We start from the raw sequence: 27,747 nt of genomic DNA, 5'->3' as shown, positions 1-27,747 counted from the left end.
TCATAGGTAGAAATTCTAAACTTAGTCTCGCTACAAAAAGAGTTATTTTTCTACAAGCTATCCGCCCGATTTTACTGTATACTACCCCAGCGTGGGCTGCAACTGCAAGAACACATCGCGAAAAAATACAAAGAATTCAAAACAAGGCCATCCGAATAATTACAAATGCGCCTTGGTTCGTACGAAACAGCACATGACTTAAAAATTAAACCCAGGGATTCTGAAATTCTAAAAGCTTCTCATAACATTTTTATGAAATGTGACAGTCATCCTAAGAATATCATCAAAAACCTAGGAAATTATGATTTGACAATTGAACAACGCCACAAGAAGCTCCGCACTATTCACCATAATAGTTGGTGGTAATGTATATATTTTCGTTTTCTTCTTATTTAGCAAAGATTTTACTTCATTTTCTTTACATATAGATTTACTTATCAAATTACAATGCTCTATGGACTTTGTTCCTGCCAAAGCAGGTAGACTTAGTATTTAAATAGTTTTCACGCTTGTGAAACGTTTCAATGTGTTGCAAATTGTGTTTTTTATCATTCCATTTTCCAATTATTGCTTATCAGAAGAATAATTTTTATTAAATTTTAAAAATGCCTTACATTACATCCTGCAAGAGATGGCGCAACCAGAGCTCCAGTCAACTAAAATGATTTTCATACCTACTAATAGATGGCGCCACACGAGCTCCTCATTTGTTCAAGTTTACTTATTCTACGGACGGCGGCACAGCAGCCTCCGTCGCTAGTAATCTTCGAGTTCTAGCACAGCATGTACACAAGTACTCCCATATTATTGGATACAACTTACTCGATTCTTCAAGCATTTAAAAGTCAAGTATAATATATTGGTAAAGGCCGTTAATGGTCGATTGCCTCTTACTAAGTGATATGATGATAAGACATAAGATATAGTTATAATATGAACGAAATATAATAATACTGTTAAATGAACCTAGCGCCAGAGTGTCGCTATGATAAACAAATAGAGAGAATTTTAAAGAATGCATTTATTCTATTGGGGTTTATGCGCTGTCGGCGAAGTAGATTTAATTCAATCCAATAAGTTTAAATGAAATGCAAGAAAAAATGCGTATATTTTAATATTCCTTACAAGGAAGTCATGTGGTGTACACATCAGATTTTTTCCTTAAAGTGTCGTTAACATTTCTTGCGCTACCGAATCTTTATGCGAATATGCATTTACAACTTTTAAAACCTGAAAAACGCAAGTCTACGATGTTATCATCATGCCATGATTTGTAGGTGCTTTATTTTTTACCACGATATTTTTTACGACAATATTTTTAAATTGAGAAGTTTTTGAGCCGCTTTATTTTCGACTATGTTATTTTGTACCCCGATGCTTAGAACTGCGATGTTTTCTCTTAATTTCCTTTTCTCTCACGATGTTTTGTACCACGACGTTTTTGCCTTGCGTTGTTTTCTGCGCGATGTTTTCAGCTGTAACCGTTTTTCTAACCACGCTGCTTGGTTTTACGTTGATTTTAACATTCTCCTCATTCTCAATAACGCTGTCTTATTGTAACTCTCGTGCTTTTGAAGGTTCCCTCCCCGCAATAAGAACTCTAAAATCTAACAGTAGTGGTGCTACTGTAGTCTGTTACATTAAAATAGGCGTTTCAAATCCGCTGCCCGAGACCACTTCTATTTGCGACCATAACTCGTAACACCGCTCAGCTTTTAATTTCAACATTTCATTTGAGACTTCAAGTCAATTTCTTTCACCTGCTTTTCATAGAGAGAAAGAGGATAAACGAAACTGAGTAGAAGAAAAAAATTAAGCCACTCTACATTTTTTCTCAACTGTTGTTCGCATGGTTACGAGTAAAATAACATTGAAGTTCCCATTTTAAAATAAAAGCTCAGTTATCATTCCAGTATCTGGAAAGTAAATACATCCCATTATCTTGAAAGCAAAAGGTATACACACACTCATTCATATATATATATATATATATATATATATGAATAAATACAAATTAAAAACAGTTCAAAACCTAATCCAGTTGCGCTCTGACAGCACCAACAAGTGGGGGTAATAATGCAAAACAAACTAAAATAAAAAATATATTTAAAATTCATCCCATATATACCAAATATACCAAAACCAAAAATGAAAATGAAACTTTCATCCTTCACGCGTCGCCGTCAGGGGATTAGCGCAACGAAAAACGTAAATAATTAAAAGACATGAATAAAAAGATAAAGACATGAATAAAAAGATAAAGACATGAATTAAAGTGTAATATCTTAAATAGCCCAACTCCTACAGGCCGAAGTAAGCAATGTCAAAAATGCAAAATTATAGCGTCAAAAAACATAAACAAATTCAAAAAGGTGGCGAAATAGTAGCCAAATTTTTAAAAAATATTTTGAGTCGAGTCCGAAAACAAAACCTGCAAAAGTAATAATTCAGTATTTTAACAAACGAAACCCTACACAAACTTTTTAATCCAAATTTTGAAATGAGAAAACTACATGCAAATTGCGGCCCCACCAGCGGCTGTGTACTGAGCGTATGTCTATGTTAATGGTGGTATAATAATTAATTTATTTTTAATAAACTGTCTGCCTTGTACTAGCATCTTTTTGTGTTCTCAAAACTTTCTGATATAAAAACACTAAATTACATGGAAACATTTGGCTCAGTAATGCATTTGAAAAACTTATATTAAACTGTGAATTTCAATTAGTGTTATGACTACTTTTTTTAAATTTCCTAAACTCTCTAAATTACTATCCCAAAGTTGAAAATAAAAGAAGCAATTGTTTTCGTTTAGCGATGCCTAAAAATGCGTTAAAAAGGAACACACATTAAAATCATACGTATTTATAAAGTAATAAAAAAAGCAATTTTAGTGTACAAAACATAACTGACATAATACAACATGGAAACTGGGAACGCACACAATCATAGATGTCATAAGCATTCAATCAATCTTTCTGTTAAAAGGACTTTTCTGACACATAGAATCAAATGCTTAAATCTCTCGAATGCGATATTTGATGGTTCGTATTTGACGTTACAAAAAAAGTATGAGAACTGATATAAATTCTTATGATATGAAATGAATCTCATGATATGATCACAGTCTGATTCAAGTAATCCCATTCCATTCTAAGATGCTGTTTGATTTATTAAGCAGTTTGGAAGAGGCAAAAGAGCTGCAACCTGATTTCTTTCATACTTTGAATCACCTAAAATAAGTTTAGGTTAAAAGATTTAAATAGCCATACCTTTCTCAAAATATGTGTTCTGCAGGAAGTCTTCGATTGCTTGAAATCCATATATTACATCGAGTACTGTTAGTGATTTGTGTGTGTGTGTATTTAATTATGGCAAAGCACACTAGGGCTATCTGCCTAAGGGATGGGATGCCTTTCGTGGAGGACTTTCTAAGGGAAACTGGCTCATAAACACGTTACACATGGGGAAAACCACGAAAACGCCCATGCAGCCAGCCCGCTTCCGGGATTTGAACCTCCGACCGAACTACCAGTGTTCAGCGACTTTACCTCTCGGCCGCTGGTGGGCCTCTGTTAGTGATTTAAAAGAATGATAAATAGCTGCTGTACTAAAACATATCATGTACATTATATGCTGTTCATTCTGTTTAGATTGAAGCATTCTAAAGGACCAGTGACAACACAGAGAGTATGAGCATTGACGCATTTTGCATAATTCATAGGGATAGATAGTGGAAACTCTAATAACAGAATATGATCTGCAAATAATAATGTTCAAAGCATTGCTTATGGAAAAGCTTTAATAAGCAAGTGGGAAGATTGTTTCTTCAATCAAGGATTCAAATATGCTAACAAGATGACACTTAAAGGAAACAACGAGGTGAATTATTAAAGCTATTTTATCTTAACGGGAAAAATGCTAAAGCAGTGCAAGTTTATCTATAAAATAATAGACTAAGACGAGGTCCATATTCCTTAAAAATTGTTCGTGATTTTGTAAAAAAAATTTGAAGTAACTGGATCACCATGTACTTCTGTTGAAGTTGTTGCGGAAGTGCATAACACGATTATTGCAAGAATTGTTACCGGTAGTTTGGATGTACGAAACCACAGTAAAACCACAGTCCTCAGACGTCTGCGCTCTGTTTTGCGGATGTTTCATTATCGATTCCAGTATGTCCAAATTTTGCAACTTGGTGACGAGCAACAGTGGGTCGACTTTGCGTATTTTTTTCTCATCAGATATGATGATAATAACTGCTGGCCGCGGCGGATCTTATGGATGGATAAGATGAATTTCTCTTTAACTGGGAACGTAAGCGTTCACTGGTCTGATGCAAATTCTCTCGATGTGGCACCAGCACCTTTACACGAAGCTAAAGTGACTGTGTAGTACGACCTCTGCGAAGAAGTCACTCCCACAGGTAAGAAAAGGTGCTCCATCACAAGTGCTTGGTATGGAACAATGTTGCAGAATTACGTAATTCTAGAACTGCAGCAGCGGAATAACATTAATGACATAATATAGATGCAAAATGGTGCTCATCCATACGTCACCACATGTGTTTAGCAAGCACTTCAGCATCACTTTGGAGATAGAATTACTTCCCGTAATTTTGCAATTTCGTAGCCACGCGACCCTACGACCTCACTGTAATGGATTTTTGTTTCAGGTGTTACCTGAAGTCTAAGATGTACACATCAAATCCACAAGATTTGTCAGAATCAAAACATGCAATAAAATGTGAAGTTATACAGAATCCTCTTGTGATGTTACGTTCGTCATTGTTGTCAACAATTTTCCACATGCAATTCGTTATCATCTTTACGTCAGTGAGCACGTTGAAAACTTTTAATTCCAATAATAGCGTTTTATTTTCCCTCTTTCTTCTCCTATGTCATTGGTCAATTACAATGCTGTTCTTAGCGAATATTTTAGACCGACAATTTTCGTCACACGTATATCGTTTCATTGCCATTTATTCTTTTTCAATGCGCTGATAAATTTGCGGAGGAAAACGTGACTGTTGCAATTCGAAAATCTTAAAACCTTTTCACTGTAAACGTAACGGTGAGAGCTCTATCTTTAAATCATCACAATCTGGAGCGCATACCTTCAAATAATAATATCTGAAACTTAATTCCGATTAATTAATTAGATAGGCCGCTAGGGATATAAGTTTTTTTTTTTTGTGATAACCTTGTTTTAAAAACCATTTTTAAAAAAAAATGCTGTTTCATATAAATTTGCAATTGCTGTTTATTTTGGACTGAATTAAGAATGTAATAAGTTTTATAATCTATTACGCAGATATAATTTTTTTAAACATAAAGGGAAGAGAAATAATGTAATAGAGCTAATACTTCCCACAATATAATAAAAACTCATTCAGATTCACGTGTCTCGATTTTATTTTCTTTGATTCAACCTGATTCAACAAGTTGCAATGGATGTTGACTAGTCTCGCTTGACTGAAGATAGAGAAGAACTGTAGAAATTTCATTCAGAACATGCAGTTTTTCTTCTTCTTTAAAATGTGACAGATCATCAAATTTCATTCCTAACAAAGGAATATCTAGGATTATTCATAGACACTTCGTAAGGAATTTTTATTTGTAATTTTCATTCTGATTTGGGTTTCTTTTAATGTTAATATAAAAATATTATTTTTTTCCCAAATTCACACAAAGTTAATTTTTCCTAAATTATAGTTTATTTATAGCAAGTAAGCGGTAATAAAAAAACTTAAAGCAGGTTAAGATTAATTTGGGCTTTTAATATCATTAATGGAGAAAGCTGATGCTTCAATGCTCTTGATATGCTAATTAGTCTGGTGTGCGGGCGGCTTTGAATGCTTGTTACGATCTGCACGTAGGATCCTTGAAAAGTAAATACACGACTTCGGTTCCGTTTTCATCCTTTTTACGGTTAACTCGTCGACCAGACGTTCGTAAACATTTTTCACCAGAGACGGTGCCTCTAAAATTGCTTAGGTCTGTTGAAAAAACGACGTAAATGCTCTAAAAATGGTGATCTGTTGATAAAATATCAGAAACGTATTGAGGATGAGATAGAATGTCGTATCTCAAATTTTTGATTTGCTGTTTGGGTTAACGCTACCATCTTAGTTGAATCCTTTCTTAATGATCTTCACAGAAAGAAGCGTAAAAATGCGATTGTTTGTAAATCGTATTAGAAATAAGTCAGGCCTTCCCTTACACAGCAGTTAGACAATTTTTAATTAACTTATTTTTGTTTTAAAGCAAGAAATTCTTTCTAATATTTACATAAATTTCTTAATGACTTAATTCCCAGGCACAGTATATCCGTGATGTTTCGTAAGTACAATATCTTTTTAATAGCGGATGTCTAATCAATGCTATTCTTTCAAATCTAACAAAAATATCAGTAATACAATTTACACTCGAAAGTAATAATATCAAAAAAGATTTTACATAGAAAAACCTATAATAAAAAATAAAATCTGAAAGGTTTCAGATTTTAAATTACCTCCAAAGGGTAGTTTTTTAACGTCTTGTGCGTTACCTTTATTTATTAAATATCACGTTCTTTGTACTTAAACCATAAAATTCAGTTCAACAGCAATGTCGCAAAATAATTTTAAAATGAGCCTATCTTTAGAATTTCCGATACACAGTTCCGCGCGCTGGAGATAAAAATTTTTCCCCGTAGAGTGTTGCCATTGCTCGCTTTTAAATCGTTGAGTTTTTTAATCAAAATTCGTTAAAGCTTCTCAAAAGAGGAAATCGATAAGAAAAAAAATTCCGAATTTCAAATTTGGGCTTTCAGATGCCCATATTCGCAGTAGGATTACGTCATTCAAAACTGGATTGTTCAAGGTACCGTTGTTTTATCACAATGCGAGAAACATACATACATTTATGCAGATTCTTCATTATTTAATTTCTTCAAATAAAATACAGGGCGATATTATTTGGTGGCAACGATTTGAAAAGTGATAAGCCGTTTATAATGTTCCGACGCAAAATCGCAAAACGAAAACAATTGTCCTTCAGGGACAAAGCTCCTTTGGACTAAAATGTTAAAAATAAGCTAATAGTTTAAAAACAAAATCGCCTTTTTTTTCATTCGTTAAATATATTGCTATAGAAAATTGCTGTAGATAATATCAAAGTTTTTTTCATAGAGCAAACATATAAATACGGAAGTAAATCAAAACACATTCAGTAAAGGTCAGTTATTGTCTGAATCAAAAAATATGTAACGTATCTTCACAAAATTGTTTACAATGTAAAAAATAAACAGAGATAATTCTTACTGAAATACTTACAGTACAACAAGTTAAAGGAATTGTACGAATGAAACATACGAAACCTACAGTCGGCATAAATGCAGATTGAGGAAACATAATCAGATTTTTTATCATGAAACTAAAACACGAAAAATGTTTCGTGTTTACACATTTGTATCCATTTGGTGACACAGCATGCCATAATGAAACTAAATGCATATCTTCTGTTTCACACAACCAATAAAATATTATGCTTGGGCACCATGTTTGAGCACAAACATTCTATGAGCATGAGAGTGAAATTTGGTGATAGTAAATTCCATGGGAAAGTCTGAAAATGGAGGAAACAAAAAGAAGTAAAAACCTCACAGAACCGCAGTTAGAGTGATACGAGGAGAAAGATTATAACAATTGGAAAAGCTATTAACTTCCAGTATTATTGCGATATAGGATGTTGGATGAGGAAAGGATATATTCCTGAGTTTTTATCAGGATAATAGAAGGCTTGATGTTATCATCATAGCTGAGAAAGTTTCACTGAATTAGTATTTTTATCGAAGAATTTATGGATGAAGTTAATTTAAAACCAGGGACAGAAAGATCTCTTTGAACAGATTGTGTTTGGCGCTGTACATCACATATGTAGTTCGTAGAGACATTAGGTTATTTCGAAGTAGGAGAGATGAAAAATGAGCAATGCCCTTGGCAGGACTCGAACCACGGACCTCTAGAATGGGCATCGAGCGTGCTGACCACTACACTACGAAGGCATGTTAAGAAGGCGGGAGAAATACCTAACACGTTAAATGCAATTATATACTGAATCTTGCTTTATAAACTTTGCATCATCTCTTTATTACCTTTTGGAAGCGATGTGCTCCATCTGAAATGTGTGCTCGAATACGGCATACTTAATGCTGAGCTTTCAGTTTGTCTTTCTTACAGTCAAACATTTCAATTACTTGAGGATTTCTTAAGCGTCGAGGAAGCATAATTTTCTTGAATGCTTTTAATAAATTTCTTCGCATAAAATTCATCAGAATCGTCTGCTGATAAATTTATATATAACTCATATTCACAAGTATTATCTGCTCATTAAAATTTCTTAATTTTATTAGCTGGAAGATTTTTAGCAAGCTTGTAAATAATTAATCAAATGTACTGGTTGCCATTTTTAAAATCGCATTACAAATTCGTGGTTATTTTTCCACGATAATTGATGCATGTTACTAATGATCTGATATTATAAAATATGTAAAATAATAATCCATTAATATAGTCGAGATAATCTTGGTTTCATGTATGTCAGAGAATACTATTAATATTCTACTCATCTTTGCAAATTCCAGACCACAATATTTAATAATTCTTTTCTATAAAGTGTGAGAAAAAAGTTTTTAATTTACATACAATTTTCACTTGTCATAAAATTTTCATTATCTGAAAGCATGGTTTTATATTTTCTAACAAGTGGTATATTAACGATTAAACTACCTTTCGGTGATTAATCCATCACATGAGATACGATTTACGATCCTTACCAATAATCATTAAAACCAATCTACCAAACCAATTTACCAATAATCATTAAAACGATATTTCTCTCCCTTAAGCCAAAGAATTAGCTTAACTTAAAACTCGTGTGAATTTTCAGATCCTCTGTTTTCTCAACTAAAAAATCCAAACTAGCTTCAAGATGACCAGTCATCCGCTACAAAGCCTGTGTGCAGTCCTGTCACATGCGATCGAGTAGTGAAAGTGAATAGGTTACTCAGCAATCATCGAGGCGAAAATAACGGAGGTTACAAAGTGACGAGGGTTTCCTCCTTTTTGCTCCTTCCCCCTACTCATAACCACTCGAAGTAGGGGATCCATTGCTGAAGCTAATCAACAAACAAACAAGCACACAAAGAGTCGCGCACCATTTGCTGTGCTCGCTGAAGCGCGGATGCGGTGTCGACCTGAAAAAGGAAGAGAAAAATTAACCTTCTTTTTTTCCTGCGTCGATGTCACTCCACGAAGCACCGCTCCTATATAAGATCTCTGCAACACTCTCCCCCGAAAAGTTCCCATCCGAAAGCTCATTCCAAGTAGCTAGCAGTCACCCACTTTCTCTCTTTTTCCTTCTTCAGTTCAGTTCTTCCGCTGAAGGAATTTCATCAACATGATCGTCAAGGTAATGTAATGGGAAAATTTTGACTTTCATTTTCAGCAAAGACAGCATTTGGATATTGATTTTTCTCTGAATGGATATATTACATTTTCGGCTACAGTGTAGAGCGCTATAAACAACAAATATATATAAATAAACTCCCTATCCTTAAAATTGCAGAAAGTGGGTATTTGTTAAATTTAAGTGTAAACAAAATTACTCTTGGAACTAATCTAACCAGTAAATGAATAGAAGCTTTTGCCTACCATGAATCTATTATTTTTTTCAATATCTAACGTTGGCAGATTACTCAAAAATGCTGTATTATAATATATTCTATTAATATAATTTACCTTTGGAGTAAAAATATGCATTTAATGTTAACAGTTTAGGACATCATTTCGACAAAATTTATAAGATATTTTCTGGTGTTTTATCGCAAGTCGAAATAGAAATATGCATATTTTATGAGATAAAAGTGTCCCATTTATTGTGCAAAAATATTACTTTTTCTAATATTTCTAAATTTTTCTACTCTTGCATATCCTCTCCTGAAGCAAAATTTTGCAGACTCGTGTTTTTGGCGAGATGCAGACAATGCATTTTTAATATGCAATTATAGAAGCATTAAATTTTAAGAGTGAAATCTTAGTGTAAAATTACTTCTAAAACATAAATAAATTCTTCTGTCTAACATTATCACACATTTTGCTTTACTGTAGGAATTATCCATCATAACTTATTTTGAAATCATTTATATAATTTATTAAATAACAGACTCTTAATCCTTTAATGATCCTTAATAATCCATTAAGCTATCCACGAAAAATGAAAAAAAAATGTAATAGCAGGAGTTAAGTAATTCTTATAAATGGCTGAAAAGTGAAATTTCTTATTGGGAATCATAGATAAAATCAATGTCTTTACCTGCGCGCTATAGAACATTTTCCAGTATGTAAAAAGTTCGAAAGAAAGTGCTTAGTGAAAGATGACTCCGTAAACCTAAAATTAAAATTGTATTTTATGTGGAGCAAATAAGTATGTACAAATATATAAATGACTCAAATATAAAAGTATCTTTTCTCTCAAATTGGAGGATTCCCATGGTTTCAAGTATCTTAACTTTACGATGCGGCTATTTTTTGTAAAACTGCATTTCTTCTAGTATTAGAAAAATTAGTAATACTTGCATTTTCTTCTGAAAATAGAGAAGAATATAATAGTGATGAATTAAGTATCCAGTCGGAATATGGTTGCAGTTTAGTACATTATAATAATCAGTTTTCCTATTTGCTTTAATTCTGTTTGAATTCTGTTGCAGTTGGAATTAATTCTTTACATCAAGTATTTGTAGTAATTATCTATACTACGAATAATAATTTCTAGTGGAATATCTATAATTTCTTGTGCTTCAGAGTAGTAATTAGTATTAGTAATTATCTATAATTTCTATACTAATTACTACTCTGAAGTAAGATCGTAGTAATTATCTATAATTAGTAAGTATTAGTAATTATCCATAATTTCGTGTACTTCATTATAGAATGTAAAGAACAAACAAAAAAACTATATTTCGAATATCCTAATCATCAATTAATTATGAGAATTTCTTAATAATCGTTCATTTTACAGAAACAAATCTTGCTGCTTTGTTTCTTTATTCTGTTGTTTTAAATTTGTTTCTTTTAATTATTGAATGCAAACATAATTAAAGCAACTTTTTAAAATCCTATAATTAATAATTCTTTCAAATATTTGAAATCGAGAGTGCTCTAAGGGCAAAATTTTTAATCTATAGTGAACATATTTAGGACCTATTGTAATCTGTTGCGTTTATTCAAAACACGTTACTCTGGACATATTACTTACATTAATCTGGACATATTACTTACATTAACGTTATTTTGAATTTCACCGAATTAGTAGTTTTTTATGGGTAATGTAACAAAATGTTACAGCTCATAGTTTGATTACGTTTTCCTGCCATATAAACCTCTGTAGACAAAACAACTTAGCTTACATAGCAAAATTTTTGTCTGTTAAAGTTTTATTATTATAAGCATTTTAAATTACAGCAGAAAATCAGCAGCTAGAAAACGTTTTATAAACACATTAAGAAAGAAAAGGATAAGGAAAAAGATAAATGATCATGCTAAAAAAAGAAAAGATAAAAGTAACATTTTCAATAATCATACTAAAAAGTGGGAAACAACAGAAACGCTTCAGAGTAGAGGGGTATTTTTAAATTCAAACAATTTTTCGCCTCTAAGCATTAGAAATTATTCAATGTAATAAAAATAATTATTTAAATGAGCATAATAAGAATTAATACAAAAATTTTAAACAACGGTATTGTAATATATAAGTACATATGTATGTTTGCATGTATACGTTTAAAAAGCTCAAATTAGTTTGGGTAAATTACTTCAAACTAAATTAATTAGTTGATAGTATATATTTCTCAATATTAAATTTTCTTTTCTTTTGGAAATAATATTGCTCAAATATGCTGTTTGACAAATAAATTACGTCTTTACAAATATATCACGTCAGGGACTCAGCCGTAGAAAATTCGTAGACCTATTAATAACGTGATATTAAGTACAGTAAGAGAAACTATTTTGCCTTATCTCATGTGCGTTCATCATATAATGTGGCAATTTGTATCAATTATAATATTTTCATAAGAATAAAAATTTTACTTAACAAACCTTCATCTCTATTAATATAGTGCTCTAAAATACAAAAATTACTTTTATTCACAATCCTTTAAAAATAGTTTAATCTTCTATAGTTAAATTTTTCAAATGAATATTAATGAATGGGGTAAAAAAGCAAATATTTAAGAATGAAGTATTTTTTAAATGCTTCACGTCAGAACTCTGTGTTTTTGAAATAATCTTGTTTGCAAATATAACCCATTTAAATTTTGTGAACTGGATTTTTGAAAATCATACTGCTTAATATTTAATGTAATTCTCTTGCTTCTTCTGAAATAAATTTTGTGAGAATTCATATGCTTTTAAATTATTATCAAATAACTTATTATCAACAAAATAAATAAAAAGATTCTACACAAGAAAGTAGCATTTAGAAGCAAGAGGGGTACTTTTAGATTGAAACAATTTTTTTTCGCCTCTAAGCATTAGCACATGAAAATTAAAAATGAAACTTTAAACAGCATCAGTCTCTTTTCTTCAAAATATAAGCTTCGCCTTTCCTTTACAACAAAATTAAGATTTTAAATACCAAGGAGTTTATTTACTTTACTCTAAATTTTAAACATTTCTAATATTAAAAATTGTTTTTAGTTCAAATTCTTAAGCCAAAAATATATGTTTACAGACACCATGCTAAAGCCACGAATCTGATTCTTTTTTAATTGCCTTCGTTTTCTCGGCTGTATGTCAATTATTCATATTGTATTATAAGACAGCTATACACTTAAAACAATCTAGAATTCTATTTTCTTCAAAACAAAAACTAAATCCTTAACTTTTTTTTTTCAAAATGGATTTGCAAATTTGTGTTTTTTTGTCGTGGTGTCCACGATATGTTACATTTTTTAATTTCCAGAGAAATATGACAATGTAAATATGAAAATAATAAAGCATTCGATTTAGTTTCTTTCACTTGTTTACAAAAAACGAAAAAATAATGTATAGCATCTCATTCAATTATAATTCATTAAATTTTTCTTACGCATATAAACAATTCAATTTTAATTCCATCGCTAAAAAAAGAAGCCTAAAGTTAGGGAAAAAATTTTTTCTAGAAAGAAATCGATTCCAGAGAGATTTGTAGCTATACCAATGCTAGATTATGTTGTAGATTTTAGAAAAGAAAAAAAAACTATAAAAATTTGAAAGCTTTCAGATTTTATTTTATATCCAAATGGGCGTTTTTTTCTTTTCATATACACACATACAGGTTTCGAGCGCATTTCGGCTGATATCTTTTAGGACTAAAAATAATAATATTCTTTTCGTACAGTGCTGTCATTGCAAATTCAAAATTCGGCCTTCCAGCTGCTCATATTTGGGTGGAGAACAACTTTATTCAAACTTTTATATCTCTAGGTGCCATTGTTTTTTTCACAATACGAAAAATACACATACATTCATGCAGATTCTTCATTATTTAATTTCTTTAAATATAATACAGGGTGATAATATTTTGTGGCAACAGTTTGTAAATATATACAAATCTTTTCAATGCAAGATGCCGTTTCGTGACTAATAACCCTTCTGGTCTAACGCTCCTTTAAGCTAAAATGTTTTTAAATTGGAAAACAGAAGTTCAGTTTTAAATCTTGAAACCTCTAATAATTGAAATATTTTTATTTTCTTCCACCATCTCTTTCAAAAAATTAATAAATAAGTACTTAAACAGAGAGACTGCCACTTGCACTAACAGTTTTCTTTCAACGCCTGTGTACCAAATATAGTTCAAATACTTTCTTTACTCAACAACAAGGCTTTTGGTTACGTTTCGCTAAAGAAAAAAGGAAAGTTCATTTTTTCCCCGCAATTGCAACTATTATGATCACGTGTGCTAAAGTTTTCCTGAAGTTAGCACTTAAAGTGAGTGTCTAATCGGCTTTCCAGCCACAATTTTATCTATGCAGAACTCTAATCCATGCAGGTGAAAACTCATAGAATATTGAAAAAGCGAGAAGTGGAGGTCATTGCTTCTGAAAGAATATTGATTTGCTGTTTCAGGCATGAAATACATTCAAAATGAATTTATTTACAAGCAATATATTAAAATAATTCAGATGCATACGATCATCAGGTGTTAAGAATAGAGCAATATGTTTCCTCTTGAAATATAGATATGATGAGTCACAAAACGTTTGAGATTAACGATATAAAATTTAAAAAATTCGCCATTTATACACGTTAAAAAATTTCAAATTAGAAGCTAATAAAATATTTCTTCTTTTCCTATAAATGCACAAAAATCACAAAACTGTCAATTAAATACAAGGTATTTCAGCAAATCAGTTACAAACTTCCGGGAGAGAGACAGTACACTAGACGATGGTAAATGTAAATGCACGGTCGGAAACGCTTTCTTGGTGCGCTGATGACGACAAAAAACACAGGAAAGGAAGGACGCGAACAGTATGACAAAACATGTTTTATTATATACAGCATAAATTAACAAATGAGAAAGACAACGATAATCAATGAGATGCTGTTCGAAATTATTCCCCCGAAACGTTATACACGTCTCACATCTCCGGCGCATGGAAATCTGCGTCATGCATGGAAGATCGCATGGAAGATGCACGATGCATGGTTACTGCATCATGGTCCAGGTCGTAATTTCGAACACCTTCTTTGATGACGATCGTCTGTTTTTATTCTTATTTCTTAGCGTAATAAACATATAAGGTATCTCTTCCGCCTTCTTAGCATGCCTTCGTAGTGGAGTGGTATGCACGCTGGGCGCGTATTCCAGCGGTCCATGGTTCGATTCACGGCGAAGGCGTTGCTCATTTTTTCCCATCTCCGGCTTCGAAAAAAACCTAATGTCTCTACAATGGCGCCCGAAATAAAAGGGTGGTGGATGATGATTCTCCACACCCAGGATTTGGCGATTGCGTCCCCTAAAAACCCCAGTCGCCCTTTAAAAAGGGTGAGCGTGTAAGGTATTTCTCCCGCCTTCTTAGCATGCCTTCGTTGTGTAGTGGTCTGCAAGCTGGGCGCCCATTCCAGAGGTCCACGGTTCGATTCTCGAGGAGGACGTTGCTCATTTTTCCTCTTTCTTGCTTCCAAAACACCTAATGTCTCTACAAACATTATTCTAATTTTGTTCGTGTCCTTCCTTTCTCGTGCTGTGTGTCTTCACTACCGCTCCAGGAAAGCGTTTCTGACTATGCATTGCTATGTGTTTTTCCATCATCTAGGTGCATTATAGCTCTCCTGAAAGTATGTAAAACACTCTATATATATATATATTTATATATGGTTATTCAAATGAAAGAAAATCTCCAATATTTATTTGAAAATAGTACTGCAAAAGAGTAATCGATTAGTTTTCGTGTATTGCTATTGCCTTTCAAAATATTTACATTTATGCTTGATTTTTTTTTACCGAATCAACAGAGAATAAAGATTTATTTTTACTATTATTTAACGACGGTATATACTTGTTATTATTAAGTAAAATTGCCCTTCAAAGTAAGAATTTTAAAAGATATTACAGATTTTTTTTTTTTTTTTTTCCTGCAGTTGGCAAGAACTTATGTTAGCTTATTGAAACCGAAACATTTGCTTCCAATTGATCTTTAACAATAAAACAACTATAATTATTATTAGTATAAAATTCATTAAGCGAAATTTATTAATCTTCAAAATCAGAAGCAAAAGAAAAAAATTGTACGAACTCCTAACGACCTATTACTTTGAAACATTTATGAGTACCTTTTATTTGAGCAATTATCAAAATTTTCCTATTTGAATTAGTGCAACAGTATATCATATGTCTGTTCCCAATATGAACTTTTGATTGCTGTATACAGTAAAAATTTGCTGTGAATATTTAATTTTACCCGTTACTTACTTTTTGTTACCAATTTTAAAATGTTAATTAACTTGCAATTTATTATATTGTGATAAATGCTCAATTAAAATTATTTGTATAATATTAAATTTGTTATTTAATCTTGCATATTATTTGAAAGTTTAACTCATTTCAAACTTCGGGTATAAGCTAGTTACAATTGTAGGCAAATTAACAGTCAACGTATCAGTCCAAAAACTGCAGAATTCTCACAGTTCATTAATATAACATAGAAAATAATTTAACTCCCTTCTCAGACTTGTACCTCTAGTATTGTAGTATGCAGAGCAAATCTTGTGAAGTTCAGAATGCGAAATTTCAGTGAAGAAATCGATGTTAAATTATTAGTGATGAAGGAATACTATGCAAGAATTTTATACTGTTTTCAATCATCTAAGCATTAATTTCCTTTTTCTGAATTTTATTTGTCGATTAGTATATACCATAAATGTAAAGCCAATATTTAGAATTCTGGATCAATTCTATTCAACGTAATTTATGTCTACTGTGAGCTACTAATTTATGTACAGAAATGCAGTTCTGTAAATAAAATTTGAATTTTATTTTATCAAGATACTGATAGCTATTAAGTTAGACAATAATTACTCATTCATTTCTTTTATATGGGGGGAGAAGAAATTCGAAATTAATTGAAATTACTGAGTAATTATGTTAAAGCTACTCAAGATAACCTATCTTAAGACTGTGCCCTCGGTTTCTTAGCCTCGTCATTGGTGGATCTTCTTTCAAAAAGAAAGTACACTACTGTGACTAAATAGCTCCTCTGTTGTCTTAAATTATGTTAGAATCATTTAATCCTGGATATTGAATATAGTTCCAAATAATTAAGCTTTGCTCTTTTTTTAAATAAGCACTTATATTTACTTATTTTTACGCAGGCTGTTGTTTTCGCCACCTTTCTTACTTTGGCCTTCGCTGGAGAACATTATGGCTACGAAGCAGAGGAAGACGTAAGTGAATAATTCATTGACAACTAATATTTTGTTCATGAGTTTTATTAGTTTCTATCGAAATATTAAGTCAATCAGAGGAAACATCATATAGATTTAAGATAAAAATTGTTTTCATTGCAAATGAAAACTATTGCTTTAATCATAGGCTAAGTATAGAAGTTTAATCTCTCTTCTGAAATGTTTCCTTTCTTTGCTAATGCGATTAAGGATAAATTCAAAGTGATAATCCACTTAGTATATCATAGATTTAAAATGGCTAAAACTGAAGCTTAATTGAATTTGTGAAGCACAGCGACAAGGAAATAGTGGTTAGAGGGAAAATCTCTTAATTCATATTAAAAGAGCATTATCTTATTTTGAAATTTGGATACTTTACAGGAATAATATATTTCTATTTACAATCCTCAATAATGCGAGCTTAAAATTATAAATGAATTAAGAAGAAGGAAAGAAAATTTTTATCTCACTCACTGATCTCGACTAACGTTTTGTTGTAAAGTGATAATCACTAAATCAGCTACAACAATGTTCTGTATTTCGTATTAATCGAAAATACATCACCATAGAGCAAATTTTAAAGAATTTCATCATTACATTTCAAAATTCATTATTTTTCCCTCAAGTTTTACTCGAAAGTCACCGGTCAGAATATTAAAAGATAATATTCATATCATTATCCTGGATTACTCTAGTTCAGTATTTTATTCGAAATATTTTTATTGCCAATTTATCTTCAGCATATCTGAATCGGAAAATGTTGAATTTCAGAAGCAAAATTTTACTTTGAAATTTTTTGACATACGTGCATAAAAGTAAACATTGTGATATATTCAGGTTCTCTAGTGAAAATTAAGTAAAGAACACATCAAAATCTCTACTGTAAAGAAAAGCATAACGATAATAATAAAGTATAAATCTTTTATTATCATACTTTAATAATAATAATCACTAACATTATTGATGTAATTCATTATCACTGATATTTTTTTTTCAATTCACTCCATATTATTTCGTTATCTCTAACTGAGCATCTGAACTCCTGTGAATAATAGACGCATGGGCGTCTCCCTTCTAAACTAAGCTAAACTCAGTGGCGCAACAGCCCTAGTGGGCCACAGTCTGCAGTGCCCCGAAATCTGCTTTCTTGTCCTTGGACCCCGGAATGTTTAGCCCCTGAACGAAGTTAGTACTCATTTTATAGACCCACTCAAGGGATGAAAAGTTGAGTTAACCTTGCCCAGCCCGGGAATCGAGCCCCGGACATGTGATGCAGCTGCGCGACGCTCTAGCCACTTCGCCACCGGGCGATCATATTCCTTCTTCACTGAGCAGATATACCTCATCCTTTCAGAGGTCAAGAGATAATGCCTTCTTTTTATACGCTCATCGAGTGTTTCATGAAACGTTTGGTGCATATTCTCTAATATAGGAATGGGCATTATAGAATATATAATCATGTAAATGATTCTGCGTATTATCTCACCATGTAATCACATAAATGATTTCGTCCGCAACAATAAAAGACGAAGTTGTCAGTTTCGTTCCAGTACATTTAGTGTGAAAGAAGTTTCACATTTATCACAATCAAATGCATTTACAGAACATTTTCAGCTTCCAGATGCAAAGAATTTGCTATTTTGTAAATAAAAGTAATATTAAGCTGTGCTTCGTGCATCATAAATTTATATAGCGAAATTTATCAGAATGGAAACTAACTTATACTCTTTCTATCAGCATCATTCCCTGAAATCCGCTACTAGTTTCTATAAAGTACTGTTTCTTGTTTTAGCATCATTATGAGCCCCAACCTTATCACTTTGGATACCATGTTAAGGACCACCACGGCGAACAACATAGGGAAGAAGCCAGTGATGGGCATGGTAACGTGAAGGGTAGTTACGGTTTCGTTGATGAGAAAGGAATCCACCGAGAAGTCCATTACGTTGCTGACGAGAAAGGATTCCGTGCTGAAATTAAGACCAACGAGCCTGGAACTGCCAACCAACAGCCTGCTAATGTTGGATTCCATTCGAACGCTCATGAATATCTTCATCTTCACGAAGATGTTCCAGAACCACACCATCAAGAATATTTCAGCTAAATGATGAATGACCGGCCTATAGAACATAATTACAATTGAAACGCAAGTATGTCATTTTTGCTGGTTTCATAGTTTCATGTTACTTTTTCACGCCTTTTCTATGAAAAAATTGCTGAAATTAAAATCGATGAGTAGGAATTTAATTATTTTTTTCCTTGTTGCCTATACTATTACCATAAAAATCATTAAATTATCAATATTAAAATGGTATAGCTACAGTTTCATTAATTAAAATATTTACTGTTTAGGTTCATTTCTATACATGTATGATACTGAAATAGACATTCTCGGGTGAGCTATTATTTGGATTAAAAGTTATCAAAATATTAATAATAATTAACTTTCACATTAATAAATATGAAAGCTTATCTCACAACTTTGGTAATGTTTACTTCCAACATTTTGTCATTATATTGATTTATATTACCTTTTACTTTAATGTATCCATTTAGAATCACATGTATCGGCCGAAGATACCTGCAACTGAAACGTGGGTAACTTTTATTAGTTTCCTGTTATCCTTTCAGGTCTTCACAACAGACACTAGTCGCAATAGACTTCCTTATGGTTAATTTACAATGAAAAATTGAGACTAATCTTTAATTCTCTATAATTATAACCAATTTTAAAACAGTTATGATGGTTTATCTATAATTACGTGATTTTGTTCTGTACTTACAATAAAGAAATACCTGAAAGGTAGTTTTCCAATATTTCTTGTAACATTTTACATGAAACATTGGAAAACTACTAACCAACAGCGTGACAATTTGCGCAGCTATGATTAATCATAATATAATTCATTTTGATGTGATTGCTCAAGGACAAGATTTCTGTTAAAATTTTTAATTCAATGGATTTGCGCTTCCTAGAACAAGATTTCTGTTACAATTTTTAATTCAATGGATTTGCGTTTCCTAGACTTATTTTTAATGTCAACACTGAAAACAAAATAATTTTTCAATGTATATTCTAAAAAGCAATGTTTGATGTAGCTAGGGCGAATAGCTTTTGCTTTATTAAAATGTCCAACAAAAACAGTATTAAATTCTTGTGATCAGATAGTCAGCATAAAAATCTTCGAAGATTTTTTTAATTTCAAAAACAGAATTAATCATTCTCATTTATCTTTTACATTTTCTAATTTATATATATGCCAGGAGTTTCCAAATTTCTTGATTGTGTACAGTTACAGAAATCTTTTACGACAACCTATGCATTCGTCTTTATACCAAAGTGAATCTTAAACTGCCCTATATTAATGTATTATTTTGTAACCAAAGAAAAGAATATAATATACATAAAAAAATTATCTGAAAGGTTTCAGATTCTAACGGTTACCCAAAAGGGTCTGTTAATGTTTTTTATGCTCTCGGTGAGCTCACAGTTTACCAGTCTGATCTTGCACTCACTTCTACTAACCCATTTTTTTGTCTTTTTAGCTTTCTTGTTAAGCATCATTTTCTTTGCACTTTCACCACATGCAATTCAACAGCAAAATAATAAAATTTTAAATGCAGCATAGCACAATATGTTTAGAATTCCTGACACAGTATTAAATGTTAGCATCTTTTTTTAAAACTTTTTTCAATCTCTTCTCAGTTTATCATATCAATATTCAGTTTTCTTAGTAATATGGCTTACAAAACTTTTTCTTATCTTTTTATCGTTAATGTTTCGCGTATTAATTTTATTCATCAAATATGATGTTTTTTGCACTTAAGCCACATAAAATTCAATTCAACAGCAAAAGCGCAAAATATTTAAAGACAGCGTACCTTTAGAACTTCTGATACACAGACTCGCGAGCTGGAGATAAAAATATTTTATTCCTTACAGTATTGCCATTGTTCGCTTTCAAATCATTGAATTCGTTAATCACAATTACATTAAAATTTTACAAAATAGGAAATAAATAATAAAAAACTTATATCGTCATTCTATGAAAATATTAAATATTTTTAATTAGATAAACCATGAATCATATGCATTTTAATCAATCCTCTTCGAAAGTAAGAAATGATTATTCTTAAGAACTTCATCTACTGTTTTCAAGTAGCTTAGTTTGTTGTTTCCCAACAAACAGATTCAATTTGTATGATAAATATCTTATACTTTACCGAACGGCAACAGACTCGAATGAAAAGTGAATCCACACATTTATAGTGATTCGATGCAAAATCGTGTTTCGAGACTAATAGCTCTTTTGGGGTAATATATTACAATAATAGTAAATAACAATGCAATAATTAGCAGCACATGATTTCAGATGAGTTTTCTTCGTGTAATATTTATTACGTTGCTATAATTGCAACGTAATAAATATTACACGAAGCCAAATAAAACTAACGCATTATCAAAGCACATTCACAGATTCCTTATAGATCCAGAACATCGTTTCAGATCGTGGTGAACAGTTAGAAAACCTGTGATGGGTCGCTTCTTTCCATTGTTGGTAGAGAAAAGCAAAGCAGCAATATTTAACGCTGACATGCTAAAAGATTGTTAACAAAACTTTTTATCTTTTTAGGTATTCAAGGACCAGACGAATAATTATCTGATTCGAATATGCAACTAACTGCCATGGGTATTGCATATCATCTATGAATGGCACTAACCGTCAAGGATTATGGATCTCCAAGGATTATGCATTTCCAAGGATTATGGATTTCCATAAAAGTATCACAGCAGCAGGACTACTCTCTTACTTGTTTAGAGTGTGTACATAGTTGGCATATTCAAATACGTCTGTTTAACGAACAGACATCCTCAAGTGTCTTTCACTGCAAAAATGGTACCGATTCGCAGCTTCATGTTTATAAATTTAAAAAATATTTATTGTCTTTCTTCAAAGGAAAATAGTTAATTTTGTTTATTCAAGCTCATGTGGGACTATTTAGTTGTTCCTCCTTTTGCTTTAATGTAAAAACAATAATTTTATTTAAAATTCAATTTTCTTATACTACTATTTGCTTAAGTGATCTCGAGCGGAACGCTATATGAAACCAAACACTATAAACCAAACACGAAGTCTACTTAAATGCCAAAATATTCATCTGTGCAAGTATTAGTCAGAAAGGGTTTCATAGCTTAATTTAAAATGTGAGAAATCCAATCAACATGTTTATCTATGAAATCTTTTCTAGTATTTCCAGTTATCGAACTTTTCTCATGCATGGGAACACTTGAAATGTTTTATGGATGTTTGTAAATAAAGCATTTATTTATTTAATTGATTCGCTTTATTTGTCTTCTAACTCAACTCACTATACAGAAACCTACTTTACAATGATTGTTCACGATATATTAATACCCCTAGCAGTAAATAACAGCCCAAAAATATAAAAATAGGCCACGTTCTAGGAGTAGACATTCCTTCTGATGATTAATATTCTACCTTGATTATCAGATTTCATATATTAGGAAGTGTCAAAAAGTAGCGTTAACCAGATAGGACTGGAATAACTTCTTCATTTTAACAGACTGTGTTAACATTAACATAGTTTTTTTGGCATTTAACAAATTTTGTTAGCATTTCGTAGGTGTAACACTTAGATTCTTGAATATTAAAAGTGTCCTTTGAGTAACTGAATATCTTTTGCACAGTGTCTCATTTATCACTATTGAATTAACTGTATCTGTTACACTGCGTGCACTGAACTGCTCGTCCACGAATATCTTCTTCAGATGTCTTATCATAAAACTTCTGAAACGATAACCGTAGTCCTCAGTGCTGCCTTGTTGTTGTTTGATAAAAAGCCAATTTTCCATCAGACAAAGAACCTATTAAGTTCTGTAACTTCAAGCTGGAGGGCACATACCTACAGTGCAGTTATCTCTTATGCGTTTTCTATTTTTTTTTGCCCAAATTGAGGTTAATTTTTTACTCTCCTTTTTACGCACTGAATTCTAATCATCACAGATTCACAATATTTAAAAACCATTTTACAAGGGAGTTCATATTCTTTGGCTCTGTGCGCCAACAAATATGTGTTAACTTACCTAACCTTGGAGCTTAGCTCATATGATTTTATCCAATTTAAATTACGAGTAGTTTTTAAAAAATTAGCTCCTCAGTGTTAATTGAGTTTGTTATATATATTTATTAATATATCTTTTTTTATTATACTTATTTGATTCTTCCTTTCACATTTGGAAATTTAGGTTTATTCCAAATAATATTTGCCCATTTTTTATGATTTATGATTTGATGAATTTTTATGCCATTTTATGATTTCATGAACTAAATAATTTTTTAAACTTCTACGAAAAAATTTTGAATCATAATGTGTAAAATTTTTACCATCATCTATCTCAAGGTAGATGTATTTTTAAGCATACCTGCAAAAAATTAGAGTTTGTTATTCAAAATTTCAAAAGATATACGTGAATTTCTATATTGGCGCGTTTTGAAATTTGGCATATTTGTTGAAAGCAATAATAACATCAAATGCTGTTTAGGCATTTTACTAAAACTATTTGAAAGTAGGAACGATGTGACTTTTTCCCCTCATTCACAATGGAAGGGAAAGGAAAATAGGTTGCCATGTAACTAAGAAGAATAGATTAATAAAAATATACAAATAGATTAATAAAAAATACAAATAGATTAATAAAAAAAATCTTGGCGCAAACTGAAAAAAAAAAATGCGCTAAGATAAATTTTTGAATTTCTCCGTAAATCTCGCACTAAATTCTACAAAATTTAATATTTAGGCACAATTTGAGCTGTAGAATCGAAATATGGAAAAATGTTGGTTTGTTATTTCAGAAAAAGCCCCGTTTTGTGTCAAAAAACCTATGTTAGAAGATTGCTATATTTAAATCTAATATATATCCTAAGTCGTCAATCGGCCCAGTAGAACGGGAGAACTAGCTCTGGTTTTTTTTTTTTTTTTTTTTTTTTTTTTTTCTCTCCCCACTAATCACAAATAGTTTTTTTTTTTTTTTTTTTTTTTTTTTTTTTTTGTAAGCATATCAAATAATTTTCAGAAGATGCATGACAAATTTAGATGTTTGTAAATCTTCGTAGATATATATCATTAATTATGTACGTATACTAGAATGTAGTCCTTTCATATTTCAGTCATTACCATGTCATCCAATCATACTGTACAACTTACAGGCACTGGCAATTAAATACCTAATTTTCATACGTCTAAGAATCTGAGCTTTCCCCTGATATTTCTCCAGATAAAAATATTAAATTTCTAGTTAGTATCTTTTACTTTAAATTTCAGCAAATACAAAAATCTACCTGCTTTAAATGTAACGACAAATTTTGCTCTAAGAAATATATTTTTTTCTAATATTTAAAGACCACCACTAAATGCGTTATAAAGCAAATGAAGTCTAAATATGATTTAATAAGTGCTTAATAAAAATTTCTTGGATCTGAGTAAACATTCATAAAAACTGAAAAACAAATTTATCATACTATAGTTATTTAACGAAAGACAGAATAAGGTTACAAGAAAGCAACCAAAGAAAGCAATCGAAATACATACTTTACTTTTTATTACCAAAATGTCGAATTTGGTAACATTTAAGCCCTTCGGTTTTCTGCAATCCAAGAATTAGGAAATTATTCTAAACAAAACGATCTAATAATTCAACTTTTCTGCAAAGAAATTAATTTAAAAATGCCAGTAAAAATGCGGCTTTACTTGAGCAACATTTTGAAAATATTATTTCAATGTTGAACTATGAGCAATAGTTGATATAAGTGAAATACTGCATTTCTTGATAAGTTCTGCTATCAAAATAGCATTTCCAGTTTGATTTCACAGCAGATGACACATTTTAAAATTAGTATTAATTTTTTTCTAAATGATATGCAATGAAACTAAAAGTAGTTCCAGAAACAGGAATAGTTAGGCTAAAAATTAAAATATTGAAATTATTTGGCCTACCAAAATATTGAAACTATTTGGCCTATGTAGATCAAAATTGTCTTTTTCAAAATAACTTGTTCAAAATAACACTTACAAAATAACAGGTTTTTGTTGAATTTCATTAAAGCTAATCTTCCTAATATTTTCAATTAAAATATTTTTGCGATATTTTAGGTTAGGATATAAGCTATTTATCCCACCTTGTTAGCATGCCTTCGTGGTGTAGTGGTCAGCACACTCGACGCGTATTCGAGAGGTCCGTGAATCGAGTAACGGCGAGGGATTTGCTCATTTTTCATCTCTCCTGCTTCCAAAAACATTCCAAAAAAATTCTAGTACTGTACAAGGATTCGAGTGACAAATCGAGAAGTTTGAAGATTTGAAAACTCGAATCTTTCGCAAGATACGTGTAATTCTCGGATTGAGATACAATAACTATCGTTTCTATATAAAAGTATTACAGTGTAATATTTGTACATTGCAATGTAATCGTTTAAAAATAAATTCAGGGAGGGACTTAGGAATGTCCTGCTTTATTCACAACTACTTTGATATAATACATTTTCATTTGGTTTTGCTTATGATGAGAGATAAATCGAGTTTCTGTTGCCATGATATGCATTTAAAAAGGCAGATTTTGATGGAAAGAAGACATTAAATAACTCTTTCCACCAGACGAATTGACCAGTACTAAGGAAAGAGTCACTAAATGATGTATGTTATAATTGATACAGGCAGTGGCACACCCACTTAATAGACAAGCGCGTTCTTTAAGTGCCCGCTCAATTACTAAACACCATTTGGTTCCAACAGCTATTAAATACCCATAGGAAAATAACGCATTATTAGATCATGCATCCTCCAGTGTTCTACAGCTACAAAATCTTTAATTGGTATAATAATTCAAGCTTAGAGATTACTTCCAGTCGCTTTTTGAAGCACTCTACTTAAAATATATCTAATATTTATGCCTTACTGCCATTTCATAAAATCGCATGTCATACCTTGTTCCCATTTAGTATTATCATTTTAAATTCCGGTTTCATACTTTTTATTTAAACAAAATGCTTTGTAATTATTAAATCTACATCAGATGCATCCAAAGTAAATTAAATTTAAATCTAATTTCCTCGGTACTTTTGCAGTATCATTTTGGTTTTATCAGTTTTCAGTTTTCATTTCTTTTACGAAGCATTCTAAATTTAAATATAGAGTTGCATGAGAACTGCTAAAACAGAGTATTTAAGATAATTTTTATTAACAACTTTAACTTTTTGCGAAAATGTGTTTCGAATGTAATATTGCGATTTTCGTTCGAAAGTGGACATTTAATGATTTTTCATTTTTCTAGGCTGAAGAATATAATTTAAATCATTCCAATTTATATAATACAAGCTTAAAATTTATTTTTCTTTATTTATTATCACGCTAGAAGAAAATCCTTCAGAAGATTTGCCAGAGTGAAAACAGTGAAAAAGGATTATTTTTTATTTAAATTTTACATGTAAATGTGTAGAACTATGAGGCAAAAAAAACTGTGAAAAGATTTTCCACCTAAGATGTAGCCTTGTTTAAAATGATCTTCTTGTTGCATTGTGTAATAAACTAAGCCTTTTAGATTTTTCCTTTCAAGGCTAATTTCTCATCTTCTTCTTTTTGAGTTATTATCATGCACTTTCTAATTTTAAGGTGCGGTGTGGTGTATTTAATTATGGCAAAGCTCAGTAGGGCTATCTTCCTAAGGGGAGGGATGCCTTCGTGGAGGACTTTCTAAGGCAACTGGCTCGTATACACGTTACACATGGGGAAAACCACGAAAACACCCATGCAGCCAGCCCATTCGCGGGATTCGAACCTCGGACCGAACTACCAGTGTTCAGCGACTTTACCGCTCGGCCGCTGATGGGCCCTAATTTTAAGGAGATAGTATTTTATGAGTAACAAACTAGATGTTTATTTTTTTAATAGTGTTAGGCTTCTAATATGAAACCTTTGTATTACCTACGGCATTCACCTGAAAGCGTAAACAAAGAGTGTTCCGAATGGAAGTAAAATTCGTGATCAGTAATCTCAGCTATAAATGAAATATACAAACTATTATGTTAAGTCATATTTGGTCTTGTGGAGTTTTTTTACCTATTATATTACCAATTTTGGCGGTTTATTACGATTTCTCACAAATTTACAGAAACCCTGATTAAAAACGATAAGTTTTTAATAACAAGAAAGCACGAAATAAATATATCTAGAATACTTTCAGAAATAAAATCAATATTGATCCACGCTAAAAAGTTGTAAGTCTTTGGTCTAAGCAAGAACATATTTAAAGACTCTCATAATCATGATTAAATGCAATATTGCTGCAAAATATTAAAAACAAGTATCTCAGTTATTATACGCGTGTGTTTGTGTATCCTTACTGTACAATTATGTTTCAGTACCATAAAGTAAAACTTCAAACACTGCAATTTGCATCGAGTAATTTGCAAAATTTGTAAGTAATCGAGCAATTTGCAAAATTTGTAAGCAATATACTACCTGTATACTGATACTTAAGAAATGCCATTTCAATTAATTACTTTTGCATTTGAATCACTGTCACCTAAATTATCATATATTCGAATTATATTACATCTTCAATTATTTTGATCCCTTATGTATTTCTCAGACGAAGTAAACTTGAGTTTGTCTTTAGTTTATTTAAGTGCTTCTAATTTTCAAATGCGCTATAAATAAAGTAAAATGAGAAGAGATTGCTGTGCATATTTTCAAAACGTTAT

The 27,747-nt window shown here is 31.4% G+C and overlaps 1 protein-coding gene across 1 annotated transcript; it reads left to right on the top strand.

The window, feature by feature from the left end:
- The first annotated feature begins 9,296 nt into the window (after nt 1-9,296).
- LOC118193005 (cuticle protein 10.9-like) lies at nt 9,297-22,305 on the top strand. The gene is made up of 4 exons (XM_035364037.2): nt 9,297-9,452; nt 16,898-16,969; nt 18,762-19,119; nt 21,604-22,305. Exons 1-3 carry the CDS (start codon nt 9,441-9,443, stop codon nt 19,071-19,073), a joined length of 396 nt encoding a protein of 131 aa, XP_035219928.1. The 5' UTR covers nt 9,297-9,440; the 3' UTR covers nt 19,074-19,119; nt 21,604-22,305.
- Nucleotides 22,306-27,747: the final 5,442 nt, after the last annotated feature.

Source organism: Stegodyphus dumicola, chromosome 3, assembly GCF_044657685.1.
Source record: "Stegodyphus dumicola isolate Sdum_Otavi_A_Nest chromosome 3, ASM4465768v1".
NCBI classification, from domain to species: Eukaryota; Metazoa; Arthropoda; class Arachnida; order Araneae; family Eresidae; genus Stegodyphus; species Stegodyphus dumicola.
The sequence above is the reverse complement of the archived record's forward strand: the minus strand, read 5'-3'. Positions and strand labels throughout refer to the sequence as shown.